Genomic DNA, 24712 nt, shown 5'->3' with positions numbered 1-24712 from the left:
AACATTTACATTCCAAACCTCAATATAATTTTATATAAACCACTATATACCACAATGTTGTTTGATGTTAACAAACCCTATGAAGCTGTGCATAATAGTGAGCTGAAAATTATATTACAACAGTATCTTATAACTTAATATAAGTGGGTATTTTTTTTAATTACAATATGATCAGTATAGTTGTTGCGCATTCTTATTTACATATACCTCTAAAATTAAGTGCAAAGTGTTCATTTAAAATTACGATGAGACATTTTCTTACATCTTATACAAGTAGTTAACTTTGATCATTGCAGTTAGCAAAAAAAACAAAACTTTTGAATTCTAGCTTGAAAAATATCTGCAACCATCTCAGTTTTAGTGCTAACAAAACTTTCTGCAGCTTGATACATGTATTACGCACGCTTCATAGGGTGATTGGTGTAACATCTTAACTATCAGTGTAATTTCCATAACACAAACAGGGGCGTGGACAGTTTCAGCTTTGTCCAACAGCAGTCTTTGACATCCAAATGTAAATTTAAATTGAAAAAATATACAGACAATTAAATATATATACAGACAATATTTTTTTCCAAAACAGTATATGTCAAATAATTATTATCAAGAAAAAAAATATGGAAAATTTCTCACCAGATTTCTCTGTTCTATGCATACAATGTAGCTAGTTCTTTATGTGTAGGTGTTTGGGAACATATTCAGAATTTCTTGGTGATTTCATAGGCTGGACTGTCACTTAACTGGTTTGCTGTGTTTTTGTTGTAGATTTAGGTGGTGTGTCTAGTTTGCCAGAAAACCAAGGGCACTACAATGTGAATGACCCCTATATAAAACCACAACACAGCCACATGTATGACCATAAAGATAGTGCCATGCTCTCAGGTCACTTAGATGGAAGTGATGCCACTTTAACAAATGAAGATGAACGTAATGACAAAATCAGTGAGTTCTATGGTTTAGGAAAGTACAATCCAAAGAATGCAGACAATAGAAAAGACAAGAATCGATTCATGTCTGACATGGATGTGCGAGCGAACACTCTGCCATCTCAGCCAATATCAGGAGTGACAGGAGAGAAGGATTTCCGACTCAGAAGTCTACCTGACCACGTCCAGTCCATGCCTGCTTTGTACCATGAGCAGCAGCCCCTTTCGATAGTTGTATCTGACCGGAACCAGGTGATCAACAGTTACATGAACCTGACCCCTAACACCAGTCATGTGTCAGAGGACCCATCTATGAGCAGATCTGACGAGAATACGGAGAGAAAGTCTGCATTCCGACGCCTTTCCTCCTCCGGCAGCAATTCTCTCCAGCGCATTCCCAGTGGAGACATGGGGTCCATGTCCAGTGGCTACCCTAGTCTTGGTCACTCAGGAGATTACAGTAAATCACAGCGCTACCCTGATCAGGAATACATACAGCCTCAAAAGGCAATGCCTGCAAGCTCGCAGATGTCTCAGAATAAATATCCATGGAAACAAGGTAAAGTTAATGTCCACTTTTGTCCCTGTTTAACTATATTGCACAGCACAGCACTGGGTTAACGGCATAGTGGCATTTAACTCAAATGCAACAGTTTGCTTCCTGCATTATTCTCCTTTCTTTTATTTGCTGTGTCTAACTGTTTTTAATTGGTTGTAGAATAACTTGTGTAACCCTAGTATAGTATAGATTAGAAGATTTTTGTTTGAAGTTTTAGTTATACAAAAACTGAGTTAACAGACCAATTATGTTTTTTTTAAATCGTTCTGTTTGTTATGTTTAAACTGTTCAAGTTAAAAAAATGATTGGTTTGACTTCTGAAATAGGCTTAGCACTCTAGTAACAAAAGTCAATTTTAGTCACAAAAGTGAAATCCCTGAAACAAGAACTAAGCAATACATTAAAACTTTAGGGAAGTACAAGAATTAATAAAATGGATCTGCATAATTATATAACTAAATCAATAAAGTGTTGAAATGATTTAAAGGCAAAGGTATGATATACCTACAGCATTATTCTGATAAAAATGGAAACATAGTTAACTCCAGTACTTGATGAGAATGTGAGTTTGTCTGTCTGTAGATACACAACAAAGAAAGCCAAATGGCCCAGTGGCACCAGGCTTCACGGGCGGTCAAGGTCAGAAGGGTAAACGATCAGCTGCTCCTATACAGACTGTGAAGGAGGAGCCAGATATGCCAGACTCACAAGTCCTGGTAAGTAGGGTTAACAACACTGGCAGATATGCCAGATTCATAAGTGGGGTCAACAACATGGGCATATATGCTAGACTCATAAGCGGGGTCAACAACATGGGCAGATTTGCCAGACTCACAAGTTTTGGTAAGTGGGGTCAACTACATGGACAGATATGCCAGACTCACAGGTTCTGGTATGTGGGGTCAAAAACATGGGCAGATATGCCAGACTCACAAGTTCTGGTAAGTGGGGTCAACTTCATGGGCAGAAATGCCAGACTCACAAGTTCTGGTAAGCGGGGTCAACTACATGGGCAGATATGCCAGACTCTCAGGTTCTGGTAAGTGGGGTCAACAACATGGGCAGATATGCCAGACTCACAGGTTCTGGTATGTGGGGTCAACTACATGGACAGATATGCCAGACTCTCAGGTTCTGGTAAGTGGGGTCAACAACATGGGCAGATATGCCAGACTCACAGGTTCTGGTATGTGGGGTCAACAACATGGACAGATATGCCAGACTCACAAGTTCTGGTAAGCGGGGTCAACTACATGGACAGATATGTTAGACTCACAGGTTCTGGTATGTGGGGTCAACAACATGGGCAGATATGCCAGACTCACAGGTTCTGGTAAGTGGGGTCAACTACATGGACAGATATGCCAGACTCACAGGTTCTGGTATGTGGGGTCAACAACATGGACAGATATGCCAGACTCACAGGTTCTGGTATGTGGGGTCAACAACATGGACAGATATGCCAGACTCACAGGTTCTGGTATGTGGGGTCAACAACATGGACATATATGCCAGACTCTCAGGTTCTGATAAGTGGGGTCAACTACATGGACAGATATGCCAGACTCTCAGGTTCTGTTAAGTGGGGTCAACAACATGGGCAGATATGCCAGACTCACAGGTTCTAGTATCTGGGGTCAACAACATGGACAGATATGCCAGACTCACAGGTTATAGTATCTGGGGTCAACAACATGGACAGATATGCCAGACTCACAGGTTCTGGTATGTGGGGTCAACTACATGGACAGATATGCCAGACTCACAAGTTCTGGTAAGCGGGGTCAACTACATGGACAGATATGCCAGACTCTCAGGTTCTGATAAGTGGGGTCAAATACATGGGCAGATATGCCAGACTCACAGGTTCTGGTATGTGGGGTCAACAACATGGGCAGATATGCCAGACTCACAAGTTCTGGTAAGTGGGGTCAACTACATGGACAGATATGCCAGACTCACAGGTTCTGGTATGTGGGGTCAACAACATGGGCAGATATGCCAGACTCACAAGTTCTGGTAAGTGGGGTCAACTACATGGACAGATATGCCAGACTCTCAGGTTCTGATAAGTGGGGTCAAAAACATGGGCAGATATGCCAGACTCACAGGTTCTGGTAAGTGGGGTCAACAACATGGGCAGATATGCCAGACTCTCAGGTTCTGGTAAGTGGGGTCAACAACATGGACAGATATGCCAGACTCTCAGGTTCTGGTAAGTGGGGTCAACTACATGGACAGATATGCCAGACTCACAGGTTCTGGTAAGTGGGGTCAACTACATGGACAGATATGCCAGACTCTCAGGTTCTGGTATGTAGGGTAAACAACATGGACAGATATGCCAGACTCACAGGTTCTGGTATGTGGGGTCAACTACATGGACAGATATGCCAGACTCTCAGGTTCTGATAAGTGGGGTCAACTTCATGGGCAGAAATGCCCGACTCACAAATTCTCGTAAGAGCCGTCATTCACGTGTGATATGCTTATCTTGTGTTTGTACCATCCTGTCAAGAGCATACAGAAGTCATTTAGATAGTAATAGTGATGTATGCACTTGTAAAACATCATGATATGTGTAAAAGGTTTAAAAAGTATATCTGATGCTTACAATTTATGAGAAAAAGACTGTTTGATTGTATTAGCATTTCTATTCTCTAGCCATGCATATGCATGAATAAGGATTATGCAGTAAACTCTGGATCAGCTTTGGAATCTTTCTATTACAGCAAACAGATCTTCCGAAGCGTAACTTCCTGCTGGATGGTCCAAGACTAAGAATGAGTATATCAGCAACAGACCTGCTGGGAAAAACTGTAAGTTCCGAAACAATAGTGATAATGTTCAGCAATTTGTCTGTAAAGTATATTTATCATTCATTTAGTTTAAAAGAATATGTTTAATTTTGAGGACTGTAACCTGTGGCACATTGTGTCTGTATAGACATGTATTGGAGATAAACTTAAGAAATTTTCTGTAGAAAGACTGATACTGTACTTTTACCGCTTAAATACTGTTCTTGTATATTAACAAAAATATCGAAACAATACAGTGTACATCCATGACCCATCTTTCCTTTCTGGTTGTGTATTTCAGCATGATGAGCTGGTACTGCTACTGATCCAGCTACGCCGTGACAAGGCCGACCTGACCGAGCAGCGTGATTCCATCAGGAAAATCAATGAGCAGAACAGACCTGCTGAGTTCTACTACAGGAAGATGTGAGTGGGGGTGGCATTTATAGGCTTTATATGTGTGCATTAACTTATAAAACACTCTTTTCTACAAGATATATGTAATTAGAAGGGTTATATCCTGAGATAAACAATTATACGGCAATAAGAAGGATTATATATGATATGACTCAAGAAGCATTATATTTGCGATAAAAAGTGAAGGAGAGGATCTTTAGTAGATAAATCCCAGGAGTGTTTTATAACTAGATAATACTTGCAATAATTGCATGAAAGGTAACAGTACTATTTGTATGTGTTGTTGCAGGCTGGAGGAGGGTCGTGCTATGGATGGGGAGAAAGAGGCACAGCACCGGCAGTACCAGGATACGAAACACAAACTCGAGGATGTTGAGAAAAAGGTAGGTGTAGGATAGAGGTCGGATGGTGGATATTGATGATATAAGGTAGGTGTAGGATAGCGGTCGGATGGTGGATATTGATGATATAAGGTAGGTGTAGGATAGAGGTCGGATGGTGGATATTGATGGTAGGTGTAGGATAGAGGTCGGATGGTGGATATTGATGGTAGGTGTAGGATAGAGGTCGGATGGTGGATATTGATGGTAGGTGTAGGATAGAGGTCGGATGGTGGATATTGATGGTAGGTGTAGGATAGAGGTCGGATGGTGGATATTGATGGTAGGTGTAGGATAGAGGTCGGATGGTGGATATTGATGGTAGGTGTAGGATAGAGGTCGGATGGTGGATATTGATGGTAGGTGTAGGATAGAGGTCGGATGGTGGATATTGATGGTAGGTGTAGGATAGAGGTCGGATGGTGGATATTGATGGTAGGTGTAGGATAGAGGTCGGATGGTGGATATTGATGGTAGGTGTAGGATAGAGGTCGGATGGTGGATATTGATGATATAAGGTAGAGTCAACAAAGAAAATTCTGTGAGGTTATTTTATAAAACTTAAAATGTTGATAATTTATTTTACACATACAAATGTAAATACTTCTACTTTTAGTCAAAATAGTGAACACACATACAGTGATAAGAAAAACAATCTTGATTAGTTACTGCATGCTTCATATTTTGCAAAGAAGATAAAATTTAATATAAACTACATTCATTTCTGCTCTATATATAAGATTATGGATGTATGTTGTAGCTGGAGGTGTACAAGCCACTGGTAAACCTGGTATGTAACATGGTCACCATGGGCAGTCTGTACGGTGGCGACAACTTCATGCTTGCAACAGAATACAGGAAGGTAAGATGGCTGCTGAATGAGAGATAGTTTTATGCACAGGCAAAAGGAAATATATTGGTGTATTGTGCAGACTTACATGTACATGAATGGTCACTTACTTTATTTTTAAATTGTTTATGTAGTAACACTTGAAATATGAAAATCTAACCGAATATCATAATATTTATCTGAACGTAAAAACATGTCTCTCAAAAACAACAAATTTCTTTGAACAAAGATTGATCACAAAGAGGCTCCAATATTATTTCAAAAAGAAGAAAATGTACATAGCAATGTTGCGCTTTATTTTTACCCATAATTTCTCAATCCTTCACCAGCACTTGCTGTCCCCGGAGCAGTACTCTCCTCCAAAGAAGATGCTAGAGTTTTCACGGCGTAACCAGGAGGAGCAGATCGTTAAGGGGATAGAGGAAGATGTGAGGCACCTCACCGAGGAACAGGCTGACTTAGAGGTACAAATAGGGGGTGGGGACTTCAACATTGACAATTCTCATGGGGTGCAAACATACCCAAACACCCTTTTATATTGGTTTGTAACTAGTTTAGTCAGATAATCTGTTGTTTTAATGGTAATGAATGGATATGGGCATTGCTAACAGAACAAAATGTAAACATTTCAAAATATATGTGTTCTTATGCCAAATTAAAAGGATAAAGAAAATAATGTTTATTTGTGGTGACAGAATTTGTCTGTGAGATATATTTATATATCATAATATGATTGTTGACTTACAAAGAAGAAACACACTATTGCATGTTTAAAAGTGTGTTAAAACATGTTGCCTGCTGGTGTGGGTAACTGTTCATATAGATGGTGGCTGACTGTTGTTTAAAGTGTTAACCTCTTAATGTTATTGTACATAAAACAGGCAACAAAGGTTTCTCTGAAGGTGAGACCATGCACAAGGACACAGTGGGTCTAATGTCACATTCAATGCAATTTTGTGGCACATATTTCTTTACTTGTCATCAGTTAGAGAGGTTCATAAAAGTCTTGTTTGCCATAAACGATCAGTGATAGTACTTTTAGTTTATTGCATACAATATAATATGTATGTGTTGGTCATCAAAAAATGTCTATTGTAGACATATTGCAGCTTGTTATTGAAATTAAACTCATTTTAAAATAGAAAACACTCAATACCTATTCAAACTACATACTCACATTGCAGAGTAAAGAGTTGGAGGTTTGTTATAGACTTGGCTCACACATCTCAACTGTTAGCTCGTAGAATGAGGGTGATGGGTTTGTTTTATACACCTGTGACCTGACCTGCTGGGTAGGGAATGGGGTGTGGATGGAGGGACATGTGTCCAAGGGTGACCACAAATTATATAATAAATAATAAATGTAAACTGTTTGTTTCATATTCATGAACATATATAAATGCAGGTCAGGTTACAGAGGTGCTGTTCGTACAAAAAGAAAATCTTAATGTTAAAATCATATGTTTGTCCTCACTCTAGTTCACCTCATGTAGCTTTTTCACCAAAACTCATTTCACAATAAAGTGTGATTCATAAGTTAAGGAGTAATACTTTTTTTAGAAAATATTTATATGAATTCATTTCCTCTTAAAGAGTGAGAACAAAATTGTATAATTGGATGTAACTTGTGTTCATTTAAACACTAGAAATAACCTTTGTCTCTTTGTTGTTTACAAGGATGTTAATGCTTTATAATTTTCCATAACCTGCTCCCTGACTGTGAAATAGTTTCATGCTATTCGTGCCATAACCCATACAGCAGCTGTTCCCTGACTATGACATAGTTTCATGCTATTCGTGCCATAACCCGTACAGCAGCTGTTCCCTGACTGTGACATTGTTTCATGCTATTTGTGCCATAACCCATACAGGATCTGTTCCCTGACTGTGACACAGTTTCATGCTATTCGTGCCATAACCCGAACAGCAGCTGTTCCCTGACTGTGACACAGTTTCATGCTATTCGTGCCATAACCCGTACAGCAGCTGTTCCCTGACTGTGACATAGTTTCATGCTATTTGTGCCATAACCCCTAAAGCAGCGGTTCCCTGACTGTGACATAGTTTCATGCTATTTGTGTCATAACCCGTATAGCAGCTGTTCCCTGACTGTGACATAGTTTCATGCTATTTGTGCCATAACCCGTACAGCAGCTGTTCCCTGACTGTGACATAGTTTCATGCTATTCGTGCCATAACCCGTAAAGCAGCGGTTCCCTGACTGTGACATAGTTTCATGCTATTCGTGCCATAACCCATACAGCAGCTGCTCCCTGGCTGTGACAGAGTTTCATGCTGTTTGTTTTTGAATTAACTGCTGATTTAGAAATTAAAAAAAGAACAATCTAGATTCGTACAATATTTATTTATAAAAAAAGAAGGCAGAGGTTCAAAAAGCTCAAGAAATGAAAGTTCAGACACATAAAAGGTTCAGGCTAGCAATGAATTGAATTTTTGTAGCTGTAATATTTTTTGTATTATTGTTGTGCTATTACTATTTGTTGGCATGTATAATGGTAAAACAGTCTTTTTACTTTTCTTCATTTTATTTTTACACGGTGTAGAACAGTCATATTGATTTTAATTTTCCTCATTATACCCCCACAAGACAAAGCTTGGCAGGGTATACAGGAGTGAGCATGTTGGTCTGTTAGTCTGTTGGTTTTGTCCAAATGAGAACTCATGAAAGGGAAGTTGGATTTTAATAATAATGGTTCACATATTTAACACCGTAAAATATAGATCAAGTTGACTTTTGTTACAAACGACCAATTTGTGACAGAGTTATGGCCCTTTTCAACTTGTAAAAACTCGGTGTCTGGAAGTGTTGATCCATTTAAATAATTTTCCGTGCACATGTTAAATGCCATGAAATACAGGTCAGTTCAACTTTAGCCATTACTTTTGGGTCTGTGTTTTGTTTCCTTTGATATTGATCTTGTTTAATAATATTAAATTTGGCAATTTGTTCTAAATCTAAAAAATTGACTACTAGTATTATGATTTTTCTTCACATTTCTTATGAGAATCATACCTATACCAGAGCTTTTAACTACAGACTTTTCATGTTAAATAATGATAAGATAACTAAGATGTCTTAGCTATAAGAATTGTTAGGAAATAATATATCTCATTAATGATCTCTTTTGCGTTCTTAGATATGCTGATAAAGGAAATGATACTTCTGTTATTAACAATTACATGGTAATTTGGCATTCAAATTCTGTGGATTGAAGTTGAGAGGATAAATAGTGTTAGATAAATTATACAATTATTTTATTTCATGTGTTCATGTATGTTCAGGAGAAGCTGGAGCGGCTGTACAGTCTTGACCGAGTGATGCAGGACCAATCCTTCCAGGTCACCTCCCTCAAGGAGGACAGGGTGAGAACATTATCACTTATATATTATGGGGGTGGGCGAGGGAGGAGGGGATCTGTACATTCTTGACCAAGTGATGCAGGATCAATCATTTCAGGTCACCTCCCCGAAGGCTTTAATTTTTGTTGAGTTACACTAAAAAATTAGACAAGCATTTGTGTTTTATCCATTGCACTCTTGTAACTTTACAGCATGTTTGTAATCCTGTTTTGTTCAGCTTAAAAATATTTGAAGTATCAATCCATATTTTGGGTGAGCTTAGACATAGGGTACAGCAATTCTGCCTCAATTTACAAAGCTCCTTTATGAATTCCCAGGAGATGCTAGAGAAGGCGTTGGGCGGCCTGTTGAAGAAGCAGGACCAGCACTGCACGAACCCTCGTGAGCTGGACGTCCTTATACAGCAGCAGAAAACCATTGAGAGGGAACTCTCCCGTGTCCTTCAACAGCTGGCTGAGGCTTCCAAGGTTAAAACATACACTCTCTTTGTGGTACTATTATGAGGGATGAAGCATGATATTTTATCATTGTATCGCAATGAATATCATGATATTCTATCAGTGCATCCCAAAGTATATCTAGAAATTTCATCAGTATATGGCAGTACCATTTCTGTTTAGTATCGCAATATGCCTGTTTATCAATAAAATCGATTTTAGATCATAGTTCTATGGTTTCAAAGTGACTATCATTTTTTAGAGGTGAATGCAAAAAAGGTCCAGGAGATATTAAAGCTAGAAAGCCCATAGAACTTTAATCCCTTGGTTTGTTCTGCATACATAAGCAATGTTGACAATAAAAATGATTGAATATTTGGTTGGTAATAAAGTATGATAAGAACAAATGAAAAACAACAACAGAAATTTTGTTGTGCTTATAAATGTAAACAATTTCCCTTCACAAATGGTTATCACACTTGCTTATGTATTCCAGGAGCTGGAGGAGACGACGGCTGAGAACAACAAGTTGGAACACGAAGTTGCCTTGCTCAGGTCCAAGGTGCACGGCAACGTCTCACGCAGCAAGAGTGCTCCTGCACTGGTATGCTGACACTTTCATTTAGTTGACAGTCTGCTAGTACTTATATTGTATATTGTTATCAATATAATAAAGCAACATAGCTGCATAAGAGCCATAGTAAAGGAAGATTACATGTGTAGTGTTTAAAATTTCAGATAGAAAAATATTAAGGCAAGTTACTCACCTTTCCTGGAAAGAAGCTTTTGATTAAACAATTGTATACAGATGTACACATAGCACTCCAATATAACTTCAAAAGTAGCACTTTTTGTAAACATTTTTAGCATGATATCTGATGTTATAATTCATCATTTTAATGACCTTATTTTTTGTCCATTCTAGTCGAGCGAGTCTCTGCGTACGAAGATGAAGATGGAGAAGGATCTTGCCCGGGTGAAGAACATCATGGCAGGGCTCTCCCAGGAAGGAGCCCGCCTTCAGGAGATGATCTCAACACTCAAGAAGCCCAGACCCGGAGAACCGGGCATAGCCTCATGTGAGTGGGTTTGGGGATCCTGCTTGTCAGATGTTTAGAATTCTTATTTGTTTATTTCTGTTTTATTTTTAAATTTTTGATAAATTGAATCATTTATTATTGGAACTTATCTGCAGTTGTCAGTTGTGTGTAAATGTAATTACAGAAGTTGGCTTTTCGTCTAAACTTGTACACCAAAGAAAGAAATGCCTGAATGTTAATTGTAGCACAGGGACAGGATCAGCAGGACTCTGGGAGACAACAAGGCAGGGAGGGATCAACATACTTTGAGACAGACCTTGACTCTGGGGAATCAAAGGACCTTGGGCAGGTAACAGCCCTCCTTGCCTCATTTCCACGGGCAGGTCAGTCCCCGGGCATCAGCAGTCCACCTTCCAGTGTTGAGCAGGGGACCAGCGCATTCAGAACAGTGGTGAGAACTGATAACTTTGGTTTCCATAGCATTCATTATAAAATATTGGTTGTACTGTAAATAGGAAATTCTGATGGATTATTCTTATGCCCCCACAAAGTGGCGGCATATAGGGTTGCCCTTGTCCGTACGTACGTCTGTCTGTCTGTACGTACGTACGTCCCGAAGATTGTTTCCGATCTAATTCTTGAAAACCGTTTGTCCAATCCTCACCAAACTTTAAACACATGTTTGTGACCATAATATCTTGATTAAGTTCGATAGTCATGGAAATCGCTTTGGTCATTTAGGAGTTACGGCCCTTTTTTGCCAAAAATACTTCAAAAATATATGTTTCCAATCTAATTCTTGAAAAGTATGTGTCCAATCCTCACCAAACTTTACATACATGATTGTGACCATAATATCTTGATCAAGTTCGATAGCCATGGAAATCGCTTTTGTCATTTAGGAGTTACGGCCCTTTATTTGCAAAAAAAGACTTGAAAAATACGTCCCAGAAGATTGTTTCCGATCTAATTCTTGAAAACTGTTTGTCCAATCCTCACCAAACTTTTAACACATGTTTGTGACCATAATACCTTGATCAAGTTCGATAGCCATGGAAATCGCTTTAATCATTTAGGAGTTAGGGCCCTTTATTTCCCAACAATACTTAAAAAATATCTTATCCGATCTAATTTTTGAAAAGGATTTGCCCTTGTGCAGATTATCCTGTTTTAGCTTGATAGGGAATCATGATTTCAGAGCAGGTAATATTAGTGCAGCACTGAAAACATGATGGTCTTATAAAAAGTATAATATTTTGTATGATATAGAGCCCATCAAGCCGAGATGTTGAGAGAACATTCCATGCCTCCCCTGTCCAGGCCTCCCCTGTCCATGCCTCCCCAGTGCGAGCCTCCCCTGTCCAGGCGACCATTCAGGCAGCCACCCAACAACAACTAGAGGTACAGTATAGCCTCCAGATGTTTGTTTAGACGATAATTACAAATAACAATATTTTAATCTCTATATTTTATTAGGAAAATTTGAATGCTTGTAAAAACACATTCAGTTACCTTAAGTTTGAAAAGAAGTCCATAAAAAGCAGTGCTGTCTGAAATTGTATCCTATCATAAATAGGAGCATACTCTAGTAAATGTTTCATTCTGGATACTTTTGATGATTTGGATAGATTTTGGTTTTGGTCATACAAATGAGTATACCTAGATGACACATCTGTGTTTTATACAACCTCGTGTTTCAGACAAATGTGGAGATGGATGGCTCCCCCAACCAGTGGGACATCGGAGATGCCGACGACAACACCAAGAGATTCTTCGGTAAACTCACATTGTTGCATATTAGACTTGAGGTGTGTGTTTTACATAAATGCTGCTTAAAACCATAAAGAACCTGAATATATAATGATTGCAGGTTGCTTCTTTATACTGATGAAAGTATGTGATAACAGCTACTCCTTGTAATGTAAGCATCTAATGTAAGAGATGTTAATGACAATAATGACATTCTAGGGTTGATACCAAAGAATCTGCCAAAACAGCAAACTGTGAGAGATGTGAAGAGGAATGCTGAGGCCCGGAAAAAGAAGGAAGATGGTAGGTGGTCAATGCTGTGAGCTTTGTGTGCATTGTGTCATATGTTGGACTGTTTTCCTTTCTTTTAATAATTAGATAATTTTAATGCCATTAGTTTTAATTACACTCTGAATTGCTGTTCAGTTGAGTAAAAGATATCAGTGACTGTAATATAGTCTGTGATTTGTTCTTTTATAGAAATCATGGTTTGAAAATTGCCCTAGGTATTCGCTATATCCACACAGTATCAAGTTAATCTTGTACATTTTAACATTTATATCAATGATATCAATGTGAAAAGTGTGATGTTCTCAAATAGTCGTCAGCATACTGGTATACACTATTTGTATAATCTCTATCTGGTACATAAAATGCAGCATGTTACAAGATATGTAAATCTATTTTCCAAGTTTGGCATAAATTATCTGTCTTTGGAAAGAGAGAAACTGAACAGTTTATTATGTTTAAAACACAAATCAATTAAACTTGGAAAATATTCTGCAAACTCTCACTTTTGCATGTGTCTTCACAAGACTCCTGTCTAATTCATAAGCTATACATACAGGATGCTAATTAGTATATACTGTCACTTCAACATCTTCAATCTTATTGTATGTAATCAGCTAGGAGCAGAAAGTGGTAAACAAAGCATGCAGTGATGTGTTAGGATATCCTATGCAGAAATGTCATATTTATGTCAGTCAGGACTATAAAAATATCTTACTAGTTTTTAAATGTTTTGTATGTTATCATGTTATTGTACAGTGACATTCCTGCTAAATGCATGCTTTCAGTGTACATATATCTAACCAGTGTATCATGTCATATTCCCGATCGCCCGTTCCTCTTATTGTAGATCCACCCCCGCTTCGTGTTGGCGTTATTCCCTCAGATTATAGTGACTCCGTCAACCATGTATATGAAAACCTTCCCCAGCAGAAGACAGCACCTGCAGATGATACAGAAGAGAAAAAGCCATGGGCACCATCTGTGAATACAGATGTGGCAAACCCCTCCGGCACTCAAAGAAGAAGATCTAATCTGCACTTAATGACTCCTAAACCTTTTTCTTTGAACAGTAAACCTACTCCTTTCACTAGTGTATATACATCTTTCTCTACTGCAAGCCAGATTCTTCCCCAAACAGATGCACCTTTACTTAATCATAATACTCAGTTAAGCCAATCACAGCCTTCATTTGAAACTATGAATTTTGAAAAGAGCCAATCAAACGCAACTTATAAACCCACAGAGCCAATCAAAATGCAGCATACAAACAAGACCCCACCTCCTCCACCAGTGAGAGACTCCAGTAGATATAGAACATCTGAGGTGAATCCACAGAGTTTCCAGGACCTTTTTGCAAAATCTCCTACAAACAGAAACTTTGACCCCCCTGTACCTTCTATACTGAAGAAAGGCAAGAACAACCGAGCATTGAACAAAGGTCGCTATATGACAATATCGAGTTCAGAGCCAGTGAAACTAGAGAAGAGCTCACCACAGTCACCTAAACTCCACAGCCAGGCTGGGGATCTCATTTCTTCAGTAAGTGATAAAAAGAAAATGGAGTATATTGATATTGTCAAATTAATTCATATAATAGAAATTGTTTTGTCTTTCTGTGGTAATGTTTAACCATGTTAGTGATGTTTTTGTCATGTAATATGTGGTATTTTAGTTATTTTGTATCATGTACATATTATCAAAAAAATAATAACACTATGTCAAGGTGTTTGAGTATACACCACTAGAGCTTGTTTGGATTATGAGTTAAGATGGTGTTGTGTGTTTTACAGATGGATGTTCCTGACATTGTGAAGAGCTCTCGTGCACGGGATGAACAAATTGATGAGCGCACCATTGAGAGAGAGATTGTAAGTGCCTTTGTCTTCCTTATGATTGGATTGTCCCAATATACACATCAGAAAAACAGTGAATTTTGCATACATTTAAAACAGACACTGTTGAAACTATTCTAGTCTTTGTAACTGTTTGGCCTATAAAAACACATTGTTGAACTATGGAAGATTCACTGTTCTTATTGTCTTTGTTGCAAAATACACTACACAGGGTTTGCACAGACTTAAAAAGGACTTGAATTTTAGACTGCTGGATGAAAAGTTCTTACATTTGCAAAAGAATCCTTAAAACTACTTGAGTATATATTTGTCTGGAAACTGCTTAAAAAATGCTTGTATTTTCATGAAATAGTCCTTAAATTTCCTTGTTCTTGTCCAAAAGAATGTCTGTAATAAAAAAGGTCAATGTTAACAAAAAAAGTTAGGAGGATTTGCTAGTACCGTAACTTTTTGCTATTCAAATCTTAAGGGGTGCGTGTGGTACAGGAATTTGACTCAAGTGATACAATATACATGAGCATCGCTTTACTCTATTTCGGATTTCCATTTCCAGTTTTGTTTTTGATGTGAATGTCTTGCGTTTTCAACAAAAAGTTGTTTGTTTTTTTTGCTTATCCTTGTCTGGTTGACCATGAAGATGAACACAAAGCAATGTGTCAAAATTACATAAAAGTTATTGCCATCAGCTTAATGGGCGAGTCTGCCCTGAAATCCCACATAGTCTTGAAAATATTAAAACATTTTTATTTAAGATAGTCCTTGAAAATGGAGTAAAGATTCTTAAAATCTCCTTGAAAATTATTTGATTTTTGCCGGTCTGGCTGTATGAACCCTGCTGCAGCCTACAGGAGCCTTGGTGTGGGCAGAAATCATATTGCGGTATATTATAATTTGATTGAAGTATTCATAACAGTATTCAAATCTGCAACTATTTTTACAGTTGTATTTCCCTGAGAAAGTTACGATTCCTGAGCGATACATGCCAGACTCGGATGACGAGAGCGTCACTGAGGATGAGAAGGCCGCAAGGAGAGAAAAGGCTGACAAGATCAAACGCATCCTTACTCAACAGAGGTGAGCAGGGATTAAGTTTTGAATATATAATTCATGTTATGGGAGGAAAAATCACACCTGCACTCATAGTTTCTTCGATTATCTCGCTTAAGTTGTCAAAAGCATGTGGTTTTGTGTTCAGATGTACGTAATAGTGACCAGAAAAGGATTTACCAGTACTTTAAAATTATAAATAATACACCATGTGAGGTGAAGCTGTGTGATTTTTAATCCATTCCCCATCCCTTCCCTTTTTGTTTAGTATATTTTATTTATGTAGAACCTTGCTTTAGAATGTCATTTCTTTTAAACTACTGTCCAGTATGTAGCTTTTGTAATTTTTCTCAAGGGATTTTATTATAGACATCCACTATTAAAGGATTTTATCTTGCTTATTATTAAAGGGAATGGTTTAAAGCTGCTACCTCTTCATTTTTTAATTGATTAGTCTATGGTATCCCTTCTTATTGCTATGTCATAAATGTAGAATGGAACTTCCTTTAAAAAGTTGTAATGTTATTGTAATTATATAATAACAGTTAGTGATAAGCATGTAATTGAACTGTGAATGCATCTTTCTCAAAGTCACTATCGTTACCCTCCTTTAGAGGTAAGTTTGGCATGCTGTATGATGAAACAATATAACACAGTATTGCATCATGTCCATAGGGTGCAGCTGAGGCTGTTTCTGACGTTGATGTGCAAAGATATATATGCAAAATTTAGTTTGAACGTTCCATTGAAATAACTTACATGACTGCATGCTTATATTAGTTGAGGAACATTTTGGTGTTTTAAAGCTGCACTCTCGCAGATTGATCGTTTTTACAACTTTTTTCTATTTTTTGTCTTGGATTGAACCAATTTTTGCGTAAATGTCTAAAAAACAGTGATATAAGACTGCTGACAAAAGATTACATTACAGTTATTATATTTATGGTAGAAATTTAATGTTTTATGGGTAAAAGCATTACAAATGCTTTTAGAAAATGTACATCAATTTTTCAACATAAATATTAAAAGCCGGAATCTGATTTTTTGTTAGCAGTCTTAAATCACTGGTTTCCAGACATTTACGCAAACATTGACTGATTCCAAGACAAAGAATAAAATGTTGACAAAATGGTTAATCGGGTGGAGTTTTATGTAGAGCTACATTATTGTGATTTGTGATGCTATACCATGTCCATGCTTTCTATTAAACCAGGGTCAGAAACATGCCATTGGAGTGAACGTTTGTAGTTACATACTGAATCATCCACATTGTTGTTGATTCATTCAAAATTTAATTAATATTAAATCTAGTATTATTTATATTATAATGTTGTGATTTGTAATTGTATATCATACCGGTAATAATTTTGTAAATAATGTTTGAATGATATGCTTATTATACAATATCTTTGATTTGATTTGTAATTACTAACATAACTAAATTTAAAGTGCCTTTAACAGTGCTGTGGACTTTGGTTTCATTATGTTGCATCCATACATATATATTATTTCTAGGTCACTCTTGGATACAATTTTTCTACATTTACTATAAATTCTCATCTTTGTATTGGAAATATAGAGTCCCTATGTCTGTTTTAATGTAAATGACAACTTATTCAATAACACTCCTTTCTCAATTCCTCATTTCTAGCAACTGGTAAGTGTGTACAATGTGTTGCTATGGTAACCAAGGTCAAGGGCAGAGTCACTGTTATGAATGTGTGTTGTACTTGATTACACAGTTTTCACTTGTTTGTTATCAGAGTTACTTCTCTCTCCATCTTTGTCTCTCTGTATCAAAGTGTATAACAGTAAAAGTTTATGTGTATATACATCTAAAGCTACTGGTCTTCAAGCTTTCTTCTAGTCAAAAGATTAACTGCATTTCAATTAATTAACTTCAGTGTTTACACTAGTGTCTTTGCAAGGATTCTGATTTGATCATAAATTAGAAAGCCTCTGACAGGAACAACCACCAAATTTCATTAAGGAGCTCATTGGTTGTATAATTTGAGTTTAACAGTTTGCACTTGCGCGCTGGCTAGTAATAGAGACTTTTGCGCCAACACTTAGCAGATCATGAAATTCAGCAGTGGGGCTGTGCCCAGCTTATCATGGTTTAAAAAAGCAAAGAAAAGCAATAACAAATACTTAGATAATAAAAAGCTTGCATATTTTCAACATAATGGCACCTGACTAATGATTGAAATGCTTTATTCAGTAATGATGTAAAATAATCTTACATGAACATAGGGTTATATTACTTATTGCAGTAAATATCTGAAGAACTTGGAATGGTCCTTGTGTTTCCCCACAGCGCGGACTGAAGCATGTTGAGTCAAACTGCATGTTATGCATCGCATCAAAAACCAATGTTTTAAAATAAACATTGATAAAGATGGAATTCAACAAGTTTCACATTAATACTGTTACTGCATGAGTTAAATTAGTTTGCTGGGTTAAGGATAAACATTCAGTATTGTTACCTGTTTTATAGAGTGGCCATATACCACAAAAATATATCACTTAAAAGTTAAAAGATTATGGTTTTAAATACATCTTAATTAGAAAATTATCTGCATAAATGATTAAACGGTTTTCAATGAAATTATGAATTAAAACAAATGATAGCAATTTATATAAGTATAACTATAAATGTCATTCTTATTATTTCTAATAATCAATCTCAGTATGATGTGGAAAATTATATTAATGATAGTAAAACTATTATCCATTGCACAATATGCTATACCTTGAACACACTTAATTGCTACATGTATAATAGAAGCAATGTAAAGCACCTTTCTAAGACAAAGTATACGTTCACGGTTAATCCAGCTTCCGGTTATATGTATATTTCAGCGTTCACTCCCTGTCACAGCCCGACGTGAGCAAGGTGGCAGGGGAGGTGCACGAGAGAGTGGAGCGCGAAAAAGAGAAGCGCGCGCTGCTGCTCGGTATCAACCAGGAGCTTGCAGAACAGGTCAAACGCAAGTCACTGCAGTACGCAGGTAGGCAGATATAATAAATTATTTATGCAATAGGATAAAAGGCATTATTGATTATTATGTGGCAGAGATGTTGTTCTTGGCAAGTGCACTTGTTTGCCAGAGACAATATGCACATGTGTAGCAAGGTCCATAACTCTGGTTTTGATAAGTGTTAAGTTTGTTTGTTTGTTTGACTGATAAAAACCAATAACAGACAACATTTGGCGTTGACTCTTTGACGCTCCTGAGCACTTGAACATCAGAAGCCACTTAAAAAATATTAAGGTTTCTGATGACATAGGAATGTGACTTTCCATTACAGAAAATATATAGAATCAATATGTATGTCTGATTGGAAATAAACTTTATTAAAACATCTGATAACTATTTGACTATGTTTTACATAGGAAATGAGAAATTGTTGCAGTGAACACATGTATAGGTATATAGCCAGATAGGTGTTGTTATGGCTAGTTTTCAACTTTCAGTAGTATTTCTAAGTATAACATTCTATGTGACATGTTTCAATTTTCTTTGATTTGAATTTAGTGTCTTTTGGCCAGGAGTAAGTGTGTAGTGTGGACCATGATCAACCCGCTTTAATTTACTCTTTTCAAACTTCCTATTAACATAACATTAATAAATTCAACATTTTTAATAGATTTTAAATATTATTTTTTTTCTCATTTGTTAATATGTGGTGGTCTATCCCAGTTAAATGAGTACTTTAACACTTTACCCATTTATTTACAATCATTAAGTTTAGGTTAGTGTTTGTTAATGTGCATTTAATGGTGCAGCTGGTTGATAAATGCATTTTAACAATCATTTACTGCTGTAGTGTTTGAAATTATATCTTGTCTACTTCCCGGGCCACAGACTGGTTCAATCAACTTGTGTATCTGGTTTAAATCAAGAATGGCTGACTGCTGATTACCAAAATAAATGTCACATGAATTCGAAAATTGGACAAAATTTAATTTCAACCACTAAAGCTGAACATTATATAAAATGATAATAATCAAATTTAGATGCTTTAATATCATCTTTATTAACCGCAGTAACTGAATTTATTATTAAAACTGCTATAAGCAGTACATTATGTTTTTTAATACAGATGATATGATATTGAGTTTAATTGCTGTATTTATTAACGATAACATTTTTAAAAAAAAATTGTTTTTACTTAAATAGGGTCAAATTCATTAAGTAAAGGTTCAGATGTAGTTGAATTGATATTAAGGATCTGCATTTCAAAGTACAACAACAACATTTTTAAGACATATATGTACCATACATATTGTACCCACATGTGACCATCTGCTTACAGCTGAGCGTAGGAAGACGTGGTCAGGCTCAACCAACAAGCAAGACATGAATACCTCAGAGCACCTCGCGGAGAGCGACACGGAGAAACAGGGCGACGACAACAACAACTCGTTCCTGTCCCCCAACCCTAAACACACCAGAAGCCCTCTCGACCCCAAGAACTCAACACCAAACAGCAACAGCTACTTGAGCACCAACAACATTAGCTATACAAGTCCTATAAATAGTTACTATGACAAAAGTAGCCCTCGTAAAGATGAAAATAGTTATGCTGATAGTTATGGTAATGAGAATTTGAGTGGCCATTACAATGGAAATGAGTACTCAAGGGAGGACAACCCATACAATAATCAGTATAGTGGAGAAGGTGTGGAGGAGTATTCAAGAGGAGATAACTCGGATAGATACGAAGGTGGTGGTCAGTCTAGCGGATATTCACATAACATGTTCACTTCTACCTCATATGCAGACAGACCTAATTTCAAAATTTAATCAGATATATATTATGCAGCAGGTCATTTGTAGATATTAAGAAATTGTAATATAAATGTGCTGAAAAGGTTATTAAATTGTATTAGAATGCCAAGAGTTCTTTGGCTAAAAATTATATTTTTTATTTGTTGTATTTTTTTTTTATATTTTATGTATTTCTTTTCATTAATATGATATAGTTCTTTTATAAATTTTATGAACACTGATTGGAACAAATAGGATATGATTGTTTATACAATCATATATTTGTACTTTGGGATTTGAACTCATGTGTATTATAATTGTCTGATAAAAACAGTTTTATATTATACATGATGTATTTAAATGCCATTATTTAGCTTGAATAAGCTTACAGAAGCTTACAGCTTTTAAAGAGCTTTTATCATTTCGTATTTTATTGTTTTTGGTTGATATATTAAAGTTTTAATATCATTTGTTGGTCAGTATATTTTAGGATTATTTTATACATGTAGCTTTAGTGTCGAAACTAAATATTGAGATGAACATTAAGAATGGAAGTAAGCTTCAATAAGATTTGTTCTCTCCTTTCAACCCGTCATACAATTATGTATTCAATTAGTACTTCATAAGACTTCTTTCATTACATGACAATGCCCCATATTATCAACAAATCTAGCGTATGATCACTTTTTTGATGATTTATTGCTGATTGGTAATAATGTTCTTTTGTTTTGTTTTTGTCAGTTCAGATAAACTTTAATATCATTTGCAATTCAAATGTTCAATTAAATTGTAACATGGACATGATATGATATTTTAACTGAAAATCTGGATCTAATAATAATCTGTTTAATGCTCGTTGATAAGATTGCCCCGATATATTTGGGCTCCCTTCTGATAACATGTATGATTTTGATTTTTATGTGATAAACAAAACGAACATTTACAAAAAGCCTTTTTTTCATTAGTAACTCTAGCATGTAATTGTTATAATTTTGATACTGGTTATTTATAAATATTTTTTGTGGCAATATCTGTTTCCATTGTTTACATGTGGATCATTTGTATGAATATCAGATTTATATTTCTTCATATTAATTGTACGAGATCTGTTGTTCATTATCATCCTCATCCTTATAATGATCATCATGATCATTAGTAAACTATGTTGTAACATGACATCAGACATTATGTTGTAACATGACATCAGACATTATGTTGTAACATGACATCAGACATTATGTTGTAACATGACATCAGACATTATGTTGTAACATGACATCAGACATTATGTTGTAACATGACATCAGACATTATGTTGTAACATGACATCAGACATATGTTGATGTTTCAAGTGTAAATATTAAAAGAGCTATGCAAAGAATGTCGTACAGGTGATATTATTTACTTTAAGGAGATCTTTGATTCCATTTTAATGTTTCTATGTATGTATTTTCATGTTACGATTTACAGTTTTATTCATTAACTGTTAAAAGAATTATATTTTATACATGATGAGCTTAACCCTTTATACAGATGTATATCTAGGAAAATAAAAGAAAGGAAGTCACTTTGTACTGTTTTTTTATATCGGGGACAAGTACCGCATAGGAAGAGCTTTCATAGAATACTCCAAGAACCAAATAATAATGAAAGCAACAGCCAATATTAAAACTTTCTTTTGTTATAAGTATATTTAACCAATGAAAAAGAGATAAGAAGTCTAAATCATTCCTTTAGGAATTCATTTGTTTATGCAATGGAATAATGTAATAATGAAAGCTATGTTGTTGTTTTTTGTATCTAATGACTTTCTTGTTAGTCCAAAGTCACTGTGGTTTAGTATGCTGGTCTTGTATAACCAATCAGTAATAATGATATGCCAAAACAATGAGATGAAATGTTATTCAGTATTCATTAGTCAACCTTGAATGGTTTACACTGTTTAAGTCCAAAATGGTCACACTAATTTTTTCATCTTGATTGCAAAGAAAAGATCATGAGCTATAGTAAAGTGAAATCATAACATGTGTCCAATGTGAACAGCCATGTAACCAGAGCTGTTGAAAGGTGAACGGGTCCAACGTGAACAGCAATATAACAAGAGCTGGTGTAAGGTGAAGCCATAACATGTGTCCAATGTGAACAGCCATGTAACAAGAGCTGGTGTAAGGTGGAACCATAACATGTGTCCGATGTGAACAGCTATGTAACAAGAGCTGGTGTAAGGTGGAACCATAACATGTGTCCAATGTGAACAGCTATGTAACAAGAGCTGGTGTAAGGTGAAGCCATAACATGTGTCCAATGTGAACAGCTATGTAACAAGAGCTGGTGTAAGGTGGAACCATAACATGTGTCCAATGTGAACAGCTATGTAACAAGAGCTGATGTAAGGTGGAACCATAACATGTGTCCAATGTGAACAGCTTTGTAACAAGAGCTGGTGTAAGGTGGAACCATAACATGTGTCCAATGTGAACAGCTATGTAACAAGAGCTGGTGTAAGGTGAAGCCATAACATGTGTCCAATGTGAACAGCTATGTAACAAGAGCTGGTGTAAGGTGGAACCATAACATGTGTCCAATGTGAACAACTATGTAACAAGAGCTGGTGTAAGGTGAAGCCATAACATGTGTCCAATGTGAACAGCTATGTAACAAGAGCTGGTGTAAGGTGAAGCCATAACATGTGTCCAATGTGAACAGCTATGTAACAAGAGCTGGTGTAAGGTGGAACCATAACATGTGTCCAATGTGAACAGCTATGTAACAAGAGCTGGTGTAAGGTGAAGCCATAACATGTGTCCAATGTGAACAGCCATGTAACAAGAGCTGGTGTAAGGTGGAACCATAACATGTGTCCAATGTGAACAGCCATGTAACAAGAGCTGGTGTAAGATGGAACCATAACATGTGTCCAATGTGAACAGCCACCATAACATGTGTCCAATGTGAACAGCCATGTAACAAGAGCTGGTGTAAGGTGAAACCATAGCATGTGCCCAATGTGAACAGCCATGTAACAAGAGCTGGTGTAAGGTGAAACCATAACATGTGTCCAATGTGAACAGCCATGTAACAAGAGCTGGTGTAAGGTGGAACCATAACATGTGTCCAATGTGAACAGCTATGTAACAAGAGCTGGTGTAAGGTGAAGCCATAACATGTGTCCAATGTGAACAGCCATGAAATAAGAGCTGGTGTAAGGTGAAGCCATAGCATGTGTCCAATGTGAACAGCCATGTAACAAGAGCTGATGTAAGGTGGAACCATAACATGTGTCCAATGTGAACAGCTATGTAACAAGAGCTGGTGTAAGGTTGAACCATAACATGTGTCCAATGTGAACAGCTATGTAACAAGAGCTGGTGTAAGGTAAAACCATAACATGTGTCCAATGTGAACAGCTATGTAACAAGAGCTGGTGTAAGGTGGAACCATAACATGTGTCCAATGTGAACAGCTATATAACAAGAGCTGGTGTAAGGTGGAACCATAACATGTGTCCAATGTGAACAGCTATGTAACAAGAGCTGGTGTAAGGTGGAACCATAACATGTGTCCAATGTGAACAGCTATGTAACAAGAGCTGATGTTAGGTGGAACCATAACATGTGTCCAATGTGAACAGCTATGTAACAAGAGCTGATGTAAGGTGGAACCATAACATGTGTCCAATGTGAACAGCTATGTAACAAGAGCTGGTGTAAGGTGGAACCATAACATGTGTCCAATGTGAACAGCTATGTAACAAGAGCTGGTGTAAGGTGAACCATAACATGTGTCCAATGTGAACAGCTATGTAACAAGAGCTGGTGTAAGGTGGAACCATAACATGTGTCCAATGTGAACAGCTATGTAACAAGAGCTGGTGTAAGGTGGAACCATAACATGTGTCCAATGTGAACAGCTATGTAACAAGAGCTGGTGTAAGGTGAAACCATAACATGTGTCCAATGTGAACAGCTATGTAACAAGAGCTGGTGTAAGGTGAAACCATAACATGTGTCCAATGTGAACAGCTATGTAACAAGAGCTGGTGTAAGGCGGAACCATAACATGTGTCCAATGTGAACAGCTATGTAACAAGAGCTGGTGTAAGGTGAAACCATAACATGTGTCCAATGTGAACAGCTATGTAACAAGAGCTGGTGTAAGGTGGAACCATAACATGTGTCCAATGTGAACAGCTATGTAACAAGAGCTGAT

General features: G+C 36.8%; 1 protein-coding gene across 12 annotated transcripts in view; it reads left to right on the top strand.

Moving 5' to 3' along the window:
- Nucleotides 1-22070, top strand: part of LOC128230418 (uncharacterized) — a 39653-nt gene extending 17583 nt beyond the window's left edge. For 3 of the 12 annotated variants that reach the window (XM_052942661.1, XM_052942663.1, XM_052942673.1), the window contains 21 exons: nucleotides 766-1485; nucleotides 2068-2201; nucleotides 4218-4304; nucleotides 4585-4709; nucleotides 4990-5083; nucleotides 5841-5942; nucleotides 6260-6394; nucleotides 7115-7129; nucleotides 9234-9314; nucleotides 9629-9778; nucleotides 10245-10352; nucleotides 10674-10827; nucleotides 11034-11239; nucleotides 12058-12189; nucleotides 12489-12564; nucleotides 12757-12840; nucleotides 13676-14367; nucleotides 14619-14696; nucleotides 15622-15755; nucleotides 18591-18739; nucleotides 20049-22070. In XM_052942661.1, coding sequence (XP_052798621.1) covers nucleotides 766-1485; nucleotides 2068-2201; nucleotides 4218-4304; nucleotides 4585-4709; nucleotides 4990-5083; nucleotides 5841-5942; nucleotides 6260-6394; nucleotides 7115-7129; nucleotides 9234-9314; nucleotides 9629-9778; nucleotides 10245-10352; nucleotides 10674-10827; nucleotides 11034-11239; nucleotides 12058-12189; nucleotides 12489-12564; nucleotides 12757-12840; nucleotides 13676-14367; nucleotides 14619-14696; nucleotides 15622-15755; nucleotides 18591-18739; nucleotides 20049-20539 — 3947 coding nt within the window. In that variant the 3' untranslated portion in view covers nucleotides 20540-22070. Of the gene's footprint in view, nucleotides 1-765; nucleotides 1486-2067; nucleotides 2202-4217; nucleotides 4305-4584; nucleotides 4710-4989; nucleotides 5084-5840; nucleotides 5943-6259; nucleotides 6395-7114; nucleotides 7130-9233; nucleotides 9315-9628; nucleotides 9779-10244; nucleotides 10353-10673; nucleotides 10828-11033; nucleotides 11240-12057; nucleotides 12190-12488; nucleotides 12565-12756; nucleotides 12841-13675; nucleotides 14368-14618; nucleotides 14697-15621; nucleotides 15756-16319; nucleotides 16345-16941; nucleotides 18740-19267; nucleotides 19284-20048 lie in introns of those variants that run through there. The other 9 variants (XM_052942666.1, XM_052942668.1, XM_052942667.1 and 6 more) reach the window with 9 other exon arrangements.
- Nucleotides 22071-24712: the final 2642 nt, after the last annotated feature.

This window comes from Mya arenaria, chromosome 4 (genome assembly GCF_026914265.1).
Source record: "Mya arenaria isolate MELC-2E11 chromosome 4, ASM2691426v1".
NCBI classification, from domain to species: Eukaryota; Metazoa; Mollusca; class Bivalvia; order Myida; family Myidae; genus Mya; species Mya arenaria.
The sequence above is the reverse complement of the archived record's forward strand: the minus strand, read 5'-3'. Positions and strand labels throughout refer to the sequence as shown.